The sequence below is a fragment of the Aspergillus sydowii genome (genome assembly GCF_001890705.1).
Source record: "Aspergillus sydowii CBS 593.65 unplaced genomic scaffold ASPSYscaffold_17, whole genome shotgun sequence".
Taxonomy (NCBI): domain Eukaryota; kingdom Fungi; phylum Ascomycota; class Eurotiomycetes; order Eurotiales; family Aspergillaceae; genus Aspergillus; species Aspergillus sydowii.
Genome location: NW_024467875.1, coordinates 373632 through 384629, shown reverse-complemented (window position 1 = coordinate 384629; position 10998 = coordinate 373632). Strand labels below are relative to the sequence as shown.

The following is a 10998-nucleotide window of genomic DNA, read 5'->3' as shown; positions in this document are numbered from 1 at the left end:
TATCTCATTGTTCAGTGTCTGGTCTCTATCTTGGTGTATCTTAATTTTCAGAGTACGAAAACACGGTCTTAGCGACATTCCCAATACGAAGGCAATTAGCAGTTCAAAGTTTGCATCATCACGTTCATCAATTCTATCTCTATGGTGCCCTGATACGTGTATAATCAGCATAGCATCTTTATATAAAATAAATACATGGTTCCAGAGACCCAAAATTCACAAAGGAAAGTACAAAGGAAACCAAAGCTGTAACACCGAAATGTGCCCTAGTATGTATATTGTGGACATTAAGGAAGCTCCCGAGCTTCAAACACCGGTCCAATACGCCGTATTGAATAACCGAATATATTATACAGAATGAAGGGAAAAGAAGAAGCTCAAAAGATTGGTCCTTCCAGGTGATTTTTTTTTTTTTTTGGCGTGCGTTCCGGAGATTTGAAACCGAAACACCGTAGAATAAACACGCCGAGCCCCGAAATTCAAGGCCTTCACAAATAGCCGCCCACCCGCTATAAAATTAACCCCCCAAAAAAAGTGATCAGAGTTTTCTCAGGTTATGGTGATTGTATGAGAGATGGAGGTCGTGAATTGGCCACTGAGTAGGTGGCGTGATGGAAGACGGGAGTAGACGGGCCTGTTGTTGGCGGTGTCTGGCTAAGGTATGTGTGACCAAAAGACTGAGATGTTCCAGTGGACATGGCATCAAACCGAGAAGATTCTGGGCTATTCGTGGCAATCTCATCACAGAACACGCGCAGGCCTGGGAGCATGGTTTTCGGCTTGCTGTCCGGCAGCAAAGCAACTTGCTGAGGGCTCGGCTGCTCGATCTTTGGAGAGCGGTACATGTGCTCACGGGCCCTGAGCTGGTACTCAAGGGCTCGGCTGCGCTCCTCCAGGGTCCTGTTCCGCTCTTCTAGAGCCTGGTTTTCCTGCTTCAATGCATCGGCTTGCTGTTGTACCGCGTGATTCTGCTGCTGAAGGCCAGAGACCAAGCGCTGGAGTTGCATGCACCGAAGTTGTGGTTGAATCTTTTCTTGTAGATGTTCGGGCACTTTTTTCTCCTGGCAGATTAACTGAACGATGACGATCTGCATGAAATCGATGAGGTCGATCGCGCCAGACACAATGTGCTCCTTGGACTCAGCCGTGCCCTTTGATGGGTTCCACCCAGCCCTTTGGAGAAAGAAGTCGTGGAGCCTGTTGTCTAGCCGCTTGTGTAGGTTGCTTAGATTCTTTCGTCGGTTTCCTTCAGCGACACGATGCTTTTCCCTCTGGTCATCCAAGTCCGCGGACATCGCACTTGCCTTACGCTTTCTGCCGCAGGGCTGCTGCAGTGGCCGCTTGCGAGTGATGTGTTCTGGGTCCGGAGCTATTAGTTTGATGAGGTCGGCCGCAGAAAGATGCGAAATATCTTGGGCTGATCTGAACGAATTCTGTGGCGGTACCATTTCCGCCCAAGAGTCAGCAGTGCTCGCTGGAGACGGAGGTGCCACGATATGCTCTGTCGGTGCCCATTGCGACTTAACAGGGAAGGTATCATGCGTCCCCGGTGGGCTGGGCATGAGGTTCCTTTGAGTGAATGGATTGAATAGGTCTCGCTGTAAAGGCTCAATACGGGGTAGTGGAGGGAGACGCCGGTCTTCGGTCATATCTGACGGGCTTGATGTAGAGGAAATCGTCCGCACGCCACTATATTTCAGGTCAGCCGTTTCGGAGGACAGGAAGGTGTCGAAATACTTACGGGAGATGGCAGCGTTGAGAAACTTCATCTGTCATAGAAGCCATTCCTTCAATTGGCGAGCAGTTTGCAGTATGCGTTTGTCGGTAGTGGACGTGAAATGCGGGTGAATATGCAGTGTCGTCGAGGCTGTTGCAAGTATGTGTATGCGGCACCGATGTAGACAATAGGTAGGTATTTGTAGACCTTGATATGAGGTATAGTGGCAACAATAAAGTACAATGCTTATAGAATAGACCAATTAGATGTAGATCAAGGGGTAGTTGTTGCGAGGGACAGTGACTGAGATAGAAGAAACGATGGCGTTCGAGAAATTCCACGAGGCCTGGGATGCTCGAAGAAACTCGATGCTAAAGCCGGATGCCGCAGCATGTTTTATATGTGAGATGCACACGGCGAACGAGGCGAGGGAGAAGAGGGGATAGGCGAAAATAGCAGAATGGGGAGGGGTGGGAACCGCAGACGACGCCATCCGTGAGGATCTGGATGTATCACCAGCAGCAAATGTACTGAACTCTCAACTCGGCAACTCCAACTCCAGTTCTCCCTCCAGACAGTGACTTACAGATCGATCGTTATTCTCTTTTCTTTTTCCCACAGCTTATTTACCTTTTTGCGTTTATTTATTTTATTTTATTTTATTTTTCTTTCCCCCCTAATATCATAGACTGCAAGTTCATCGACTCTCGTCGCGGAGTCTGATGCTCCCTCCAGATCCCCCGGTCAGTAACACTCGCACGCTACTGCTTCGGCCAACGCCATATTCGCTTTCGATTTGCCGCAATCGATCGCCCCTTCATCACCTTCCTCCTTCCATTTTTGTTCAATAATGAGGCAGAGGCCTCTTTTCTCCCATGAGGCGATCCACGCGGAAACGCCACAAAGATTACGGCAGAGTTCGACTCTCAAAGTTAATTATTTCGGCGGACGTCTGGGGCTCAAGTCTCTATCATAAAGTGCACAGACGCAAAACAGAATGCGACTCACCAATCAGCGGGTTTAACCCCAGCGGATGGAGACTGAAATGGGCACCGTAGACCCTTGATTTGTCACCGGCACAGCAGCCTCTTGATCTTCACGGGGCAAAAGATATCGATCCTCCTTGCATCGAAGCCCTCAATAGAATGTCGAACCAATCGATGCAATCCATCGAAATTGTGTCCATCGTTTCAAGGTCTCGGGCCCGAAACAATGCCACCCACAATACTAGATTGACGAGCGTTCTGATCGCGAGGCTAAGCGCCACCTGGTGGACGCTGCGGAACTTGAGATCATGAGTCCGGTGCCTATCCATTTCATTGCCTCGCTAACGTTTCGAATATCCAGCCGAAGCTGCAAGGTAAGGAACAGCAATCCATGCAGTGCAGGGACGGACACGGATGTATCGGTCCGTCCGTGAGGACAGGTACTCAAGTATAAACCCCGAATCACTTCGAGTAACCATATATCACCAGAAAATAGTAAAAAACAATGAACCATGTCCCTTGATGATCCGAACGACTAGACCCGGCCAGACACCTGTTCCACTACTATGTATAGAATGTGCCGTGCAGAGACTCCTCTATACTGAATCGATAATCTCACCCTATCATGTACAAAAGTACGCCCTGAAGGCTTTGTGAAGACCACATTGAGGGTTCTGCACAAACTTCCCGCGCACGGGCATTCGCAGGTCTCCAAGCAGATCATCCTTTCGACAGGAGGTGATCCAGAACCTAATAGCACGAAGCAAGGACTTGAGTCTCCCAACCTTACGTGCGCAAGTAACATTCTTCCCCAGGCGCCAGAAGCACACTGGATGTGCCTTGCAATGAATATTTGGGATTCCGCGCGTGGTTGACAGCTTTTTTGATGCTTGGTTCTGTCTCCCGCATCCAAGGTACATATTACTAGCCTCGCTACACTGGGAAATACTGTAAACCATCAACCTCAGCATTCAACTCGACGTAGGGGGCATCGCCAGGATAATCCGTGTTCGGATAGAGCCAGGCAAGCGGCGGAGCTGAGCCTAGAGCCATCGAGTAGCCTGCAGCCATGAGTCGAGATCGCCACAGCTCCGAAAGTCCATTCCATCCGTCAAGATTGTCGCCTGGAGATCCCAGCGACCGGGTCCCTGTAAATCGTGCATTTAATCAGTTCTGGACGTTTCCTTTTCTTGGCTTGGAGACCCCTCCTAGATGGTCCGTTACAATGGCATGGATTGCCGCTGAGACCTCAGGTAGTATTTGGAATTTGCGTTGGACATCTCCAACGGACGAGGCAACACTGTTATCCGTGCTCGGCCACTACCCGGAGCATGGGACAGGAGCCATGTGGTGTGGGTACAATCATCAACCGCTCCTAACCCAGGAAGTCCAGGAAGGTGCGCTCATGGTGAACGAGCTTCGTGAGGCTTCGATCAGTGGCGGCCGATGCTCGAAGATGCGTAAAGTACGACGTACGTGTTCGCTTACCGGGCTGTTGTCCCGATGATTTACACAATAATTTGTTCTGCATGCCACTGTGGTGGAGGGGGGCGGGTCGTATGGCAGAGAGGATAGGATCTGTCAACTGCCCGTCCCCGGACCTAACTCGAAGGAGGAGAAAGACCAGTGCCTATGGCCCTAATGTCTGTCTGATCCCTCCTCGAGCGCCACGTTTCCTGCCTACTTGCTTTCTATGAAATAATCACCGTGTTGGGAACTATTACTCGGGTTCCTGGTTCGATACTTCCGGGCTTCCCTTCTCACAGGCTGTCGAATGCTTGCAGGTTGTTGCGAACCATGAGATTGGTGCGCATTGATGAAACAAGCCACGATACCTACTTGCGATCAAATGCTTATTCCGTTTTCGAGATTGCCCGCAGCAAGATTAGGCACGAACTTCATTGAGGAATTCCCGCGAACTCTCCGGAGTACAATGGTAATGTACTTGAGATACAGGCGCCGGGACTGAGGAATTGTGAAATCGCTCGAAGACGCCATCGACGTCTCAGGTGGGGAGGCGCGCTTCAAAAAATATCCGAATGCTGTCTAACTCGCCTGGTTTCGCTTATTCTCCGCGATTCTGCATTGTGGTGCCCCAGAACGCTCAAAACGTCAATGACCTATTGGACTAGGTCGTAAGGCACAGCTACTGTGGGGAGGCCCCGACAGAAGTAAAAATCGAACAGATAACAATGAGTCTTAACTTCAACCTTGCAAAGCCGCCTGAGCAACATAATCCACTTCGATAAACTCCAATAAATCCTAAATGTCAACGAATGATCTGTGTCTGTCAGATGGCTGAGAAAATAACAATTTACTTCGCGGTCGAAGCTGGGCCCGTTCTCGAACTAGGACGACCTAAGAATAGCCCACAGAAGTGACGAAGCCGAAGAGTGATGTATCAGAATTCAGGAAGTAAAAAGGAAAAAGCACTGATCCCTTCCTGGATTTTACAGGCCCTATGTGCTGTCCATTGTCCGTATTTTCTCCACGCGTGGAGTTCCCAGCGGCTCTTAGTTACCTATACCCAAACGGCCCCGTTTAACTGTTCAACTTGCTCCCAATCCGCCAACTTGCAGACTGCGAACCAGGGATCCCTGCGTGCAAAACGCACACTTTATGCGAGATAATATCTAACTGCCCTTTATCGGTCTCTATTTGCCCCCTTCATTCGTGCCGCTGCGCTCGCACTCTCTCCATGGCGTTCTCACGGCGTTTCAGCACTCGCTGGGGTTTTCCGCATCTCCCACCTGGTATGGTTGAGAAGGCCTGGAGCCAAGGAGCTTTATTGATTATTTTCTTATGCGCATGTCCAAGCGCCACCACTTCTGGCTGACTCGTGCTCGGTTTCAAATCCTGGACTCCAATATGCTTAGTGCTAACCTTCGCCATTCGTGGGCTACCGGGCCGGATCTGGCATACCCATAGGTACGTCCGTCGTCATGTCAATCTTCGTTCGGCCTAGCATAGCAGTGACAGTACACATACATTCGAATCAAGGCCTCCAAGGCCAGTTTTGCATCTAAAATCACAGCTTCAGTAAGTGCTATCACTGTACATGGCCATTCGACTCGGTTTTCCCTCCAGAGTGCCGAGGACGATGCCATACATTGTCGTTGTTTCGGCCTCTGCAGAGTGCAGACCCAGTTCCAGCTTACTCGTTTCTTCAGCCAGTCAACCTGATAGCTCAGGTCCCATCGGTGAATCTATCATTTTGCACCATTCATCTTTAATCCACGTTCTGGTGAACTGAACACTCGAGAAAAGCCTTGCAGTGGCCAGCGCAATCTTTGAATCCCTCTACTAATTCGTCGATCCATCATCAATCGATCATCTTTCTTCGGACCTCCGCATGCCCGGTGTGTACTTTCAGTTCCTTCATCTGTCTTGAGTCCAGACTCCAGACCGAACTAAAGTTTATTCTGCATTCCTCGCGGTCGATCCATTCCCTATTTCAGCCTTTTCCCACCAAGACAGGGCTAGAATCTAAATACACTCGTGCGGGGTTCATCCCATCGATTTGGGAAGGAATATTCGACCCAGGTGTTCGGGCCTGAGAGTAATGGACATTTGTAGCTCTCGTTAGTTCCTCGGTCCTCCTCCGTTAGACCCAAGAATACGTGCTCGGAGCTTCAAGCGCACGCTCCTCGGCGAACGAGAGCCATTGACCGTGGCGGAAAGCAGAGCAGTCTTTCAGCATTGGTACCTCTGCGTCGTTCGCATAAACACGCCTGGCTCGAGCATTCCCCTCAAACTCGCAGGCTCGCAGCATGTCTCCAGATCCGTCCGACTGCATTCAACCACTAAAACACATTCAAGACGACATCGAAATCCTGAATATCATCAAACAAAAGAAAAAATAACAGAAAATTCCTTTTCCCATACTGCTCGCACTCACAGTTCTCGGGCATCACCGATGCATCTCCATCAGCGGCTTGATTCCTTATCCTCTCTCCGAGCACTGATGTATTATCACTTCCAACATAGGCAGGCGCAAACCCAACTCACAGATCCGGGATAATCTGTGCATCAGGAGACAGTTTATAGAACAATAGTGGGTCCCCACTTTCCAGGATAGGGCGTTGAAAAACGACCTGTCCATGATCTACCAAGCCTACTTGGGAATTCATTCATTGCAGTCAATTCTTCCTTAGGTATCCTCTCCGGAGGCAAAATCAATGAAACCACGGTACAAAGCAAGGCACACACCTTACTGACCACCCAGAACCTAGTGCCAGGCCACTTATCCTCGATTCCATACTTCGAGGTTCGTCCATTCCCGGCGCATGTTTTACAAATCGAAACATGTACTGCGGAGCATCCCTATCTTGCTTCTGCCGGCTACGGAACGCATCGAGACTGTAGTCGATGCACTGTCTTTACTTAGTTGCATCGAGTGGCGATCTGAAGATACTCCGTCACTGCAAGTCAACCTGATGAAAGAGGAGGGGTGGAGGCAAGTTACTGTGGCAAGTACAGTGGTCGCCCGCGCGTCCCGGCCCGAGAAATGCAAGCAAGATGCACAGCCAACGCGACTCAGGCTTCCAAGTTCCAATTCAATTGGAACTTGTATGCAAGGATAGAACATTGGCTCTCGAGTGAGGCCAGGGCTAGAACAAACTGAATCAGTGATGGAGATTAGGTCCAGTCCGCTAGGAGGTTGCACCGATTACATAAGTTGGTAGATGCCTTGTCGTCATTAATGGTTAGTTCGAGAGGTTCTCATCGGTTTCATCGAGTCGGATGAATCATTGCCTTGTAACGGAGGGCTCGGGGTCCAGTTTCTCGGTATCCAGATATAAACAGCTAGATAAGCAGGGCAGGAGTTCCCGCCGGGGGGGGGAGGTGGTTCATCGACGCACATACTTTAGGTAGCTTCATGGTGCATGGCCGCGAACTCCTCTCACCTCTATGACCACGTCATGCCCAGTTCCATACCCAGGATCCAAGGGGTGGAAGGATCGATGAATCTCTTTAGTGGCAGTCGTACGTGTCTAGCTATGGCCACGATCTCTGCGTAGTTCATGGACAAGGCCTAGATCCTGGATACTCTAGGGCGTTTTGTCCTCGTACCGGGACTTCTGGATGAGGACGCTGGCAAAGGGGAAAAAAAAAAAAGAAAAAAAGAAAGAAAGAAAAAAGTACCAAACCACAGGGATGGCCTGGTTGATGGCCCAAATCAGGTTTGCGGCCACACAAGATAACCGTGCCGCGGCGCAGCTTTGGCCTCTCTCTCGAGCTCTCAGTCCCCCAAGTTGGAAGGTTTGAACCGAAGGACCTTCCAACCGAAGGTTGCCTTGGGTCTGTGCTGCTGTGAATTTCCGGTGGAAATTGTTTCCGCGGGCCAATAAGTGGGAGTTCGGTTGGTCTGGAATCATAAACTATTACACACAACGCCCACGACATAGGAGGGTGCTTGTAGGGAATATAGAAATATAGAAATTACAGCCTTCATTGAACAGCCTCGAGTATAGTTCTCGGGTCGTGAGATTTTATATGTATAGTCTTGAACTTGAGAGATCTTGTCAGGTTCATTAGAACCTTACAACGTGCGCCGGCTGTGCAGCGGCCAACGAGTATACTACAATCCCAGTGTCGATTCTTTCCGATATTGTACTCATAGGATATTATTTTAGAATATATTTAATGTCAATCACGAAGAATCATTAAAGGCAAGATTCGGCCAGGCAGGAGTATCTGTTGAGGAAAGGCTATGATATAGTCTCGATATGGGTTCGCAATCACTGAAACCAAACAACACTGAAGGATGAAGAAGGTAACGAGTAAAATATCGAGACATGGGGTATCTATCACGCAGTTATATAAAAAAAGTTAATTTATGAGCCAGCATTACAAGAACAAACGGTGTTTTGGATTAGATTATCTCTAGAGTGCCGAAGATATATATATTCGAAGTATACCCCCGAATCACCAATACTACAACTGGAAACAACATTGATTCCTATAATAATACCAATCAATCGTCAGACATCTAGAGCGATTATTGAGAATAATTAGCCCGTCTGATGGGATAACTTTTAGCAACGGCAATGGTAGTGGAGGGCATAAAACACAAGCTTCAAGATACATAAATAGTTTCCGCACATGAGATGGCAGACGGTAGTGAAAGACTGAAAAGCCTTTGATCTATCCGGAGATTAAGCTCATCGGCATCCGCGTGATGGAAGGTTCACTCGGCGAGCGTCAACCAGTGGAATAGACGAAAAATCGAGAAAATACAGGATTAGAAGGGCGTCAAGTGTGGATATTATAGTAGTACTGTTGTAGATGGTCATCAAACGGATAAGCATGGACTGTGGAAAGAACGTCTATAAAACAGGTAAAAACAAGATTTCGAGCACCCCTGCTCAGAACTTCCACCATACTCGGCAAATTCCACCACGGCCACTAGACCAAGGGCACTTTCCAACGATCGCTGATGGAAGATGTTGATGGTGCTCAAAACTTCAAATTATTATCATAAGAACACGATACAGATATAAAAAACCCGGTGCTTATTATGTCACTTTACACAACCACGATGGGCGAAGGAAAAGACGAAACCAGAAGACAAAGCTGCATACACGACTGACAGGTATCCATTGGGCAGCTTACAAAGCATACTGGGCGAGAAGACCGAAAATGGCGGCAGCACCCATGATGGGGAGGTTAGCACCGGTGAGGACAGCGGCACCATCCTGGTCATCGTCGCTGCTGCCACTTCCAGAAGTGCCGGAACCAGAAGAACCGTCAGCAGTGGAGGGGTCCTTGGCCTCAGACTCACACTTGTAATCTCCGTGGATGGTGTTGTCCTTCCTCCAGGAGTTGAACGTCTCACAGCTGAAGTTACCACTGCTCTGCATGTTGAAACCACCCTTGACGTTCTTGAGGGAAGGAAGAGTAGCCCTGTAAAAGGAAACGTTAGCGCTGAGCTAACCGTCGCTAAACGGCGCCGAAAACTTACTTGTCGAAAGCACCGGAGAAGTCAATGGCACCGGTGACGGTGGCGAGCTTAGGGAAGTTGATAGTGCTGAGCTTGTCGTTGCGGGTGATCAAGAAACCACCGTTGACAGTCTCCAGAACGGGAAGGCTGAGGTTGTTGAGGTTGGAGTTGTCCTCGAAAACAAGGTCACCAGTCTCGGTAAGGTTGGGGGCAGAAAGAGAAGAGAACTTGTTGCCCCAGAAACCCAGCTGACCCTCAAGCTTCTTGAGAGAGGGAAGAGAGACGGAGCTGACGTTACGGATGGTCAAGTTTGTTCCGGAAGCCAGGTTGGGAAGCAAGATCTCGAGGTCCTTGTAGTTACCAGCGAAGTTGATCAGGTTGGTGGCGTTCTTGAGGTTGTTCACGTCAACCTTCTCGAGGTCAGTGTTGTCGGTGACAACAAGCTTGCTGACAGCGTCGAGCGTGATTCCGTCCAGGGAAGTCAGACCAGTGTTGACAATCTGAACGTCATTTGCCTTGGTGACACCCTTGTCGAAACCGAGGTGCTGGAGCTCGGGAAGAGCCTGGAAGTCGATAGAACCGACCTCTGTGAGCTGAGGGAAGTTGAGGCTGCTGAGTCTCACGGTACCCTCGAGGTGGAAGGAGTCATCAATGGTGGTAAGCTCAGGAGCAGCAAGCTCGGTAATGTTCTCGCCGCCGTTGCTGGTCAGAGCACCCTTGATTCTCTGGACGCCATTGATGGTGATGGTGCCGCCGAAGCTGGGGTCCAGCTCGACATCACCGTCGAGAGTCTTACAGCTGCCGTAGCCGTCGAGGTCGCTCTGGCTCTTGATGGTGATGGTCTTGCCAGAACCACAGTCTGTACCCCCAGTTAGAATCGCGGCGACCAAGCATAGAAAGGAAGCAGGTATTCACTCACCGCTGTCGGCGAGAACGGCCTGGGCCGCAGCGAGGGCGGGAAGAGCGTACTTGAGGAAAGCCATTGGTAATGTCTCTTCGCGAGAAAACATTAATGTTAGTTTTTGGTATGGCGTTGTGGGAGGTTGAAGGCAGAGTCTTCAATTACCGGAAGATAGATTAAACAGATATGTCGACGGGCAATGCCTGGCCCTATGTGCAGGGAAGTCGAAGCAGAGGCGAGGAGGCCGAAGATGGGAAAGAAGGGTAGATAAACGAGTGAAAGAAGGAGAGCTTCAACGAGGGGGAAGCTTCAGGCAGACGTTTCTCGGGGGACGAGAAGACGGATTCGGAAGGCACGGTTTCAATTGGAAAGGAATGAAGGGAAAGAAAGAAAGCGAGGGAAAAAAAGGAAGGACTGGATGGTGAGTCGCCAGAGGAGGAAAGCAGGCTTT

The 10998-nt window shown here is 49.6% G+C and overlaps 2 protein-coding genes across 2 annotated transcripts; both read right to left on the bottom strand.

Moving 5' to 3' along the window:
* Positions 1-554: 554 nt before the first annotated feature.
* Positions 555-1785, bottom strand: ASPSYDRAFT_163194 (putative HLH DNA binding domain protein; the record flags this gene model as incomplete). The annotated part of the gene is made up of 2 exons (XM_040843141.1): positions 555-1689; positions 1742-1785. The coding sequence occupies 2 exons, from the start codon at positions 1783-1785 to the stop codon at positions 555-557; spliced, it is 1179 nt and encodes a 392-aa protein (XP_040696938.1).
* Positions 1786-9314: 7529 nt separating this feature from the next.
* On the bottom strand, positions 9315-10629 carry ecm33 (GPI-anchored protein Ecm33; the record flags this gene model as incomplete). Its single annotated transcript, XM_040845456.1, has 3 exons — positions 9315-9609; positions 9668-10505; positions 10566-10629. The coding sequence occupies 3 exons, from the start codon at positions 10627-10629 to the stop codon at positions 9315-9317; spliced, it is 1197 nt and encodes a 398-aa protein (XP_040696937.1).
* Between the last annotated feature and the right edge of the window lie 369 nt (positions 10630-10998).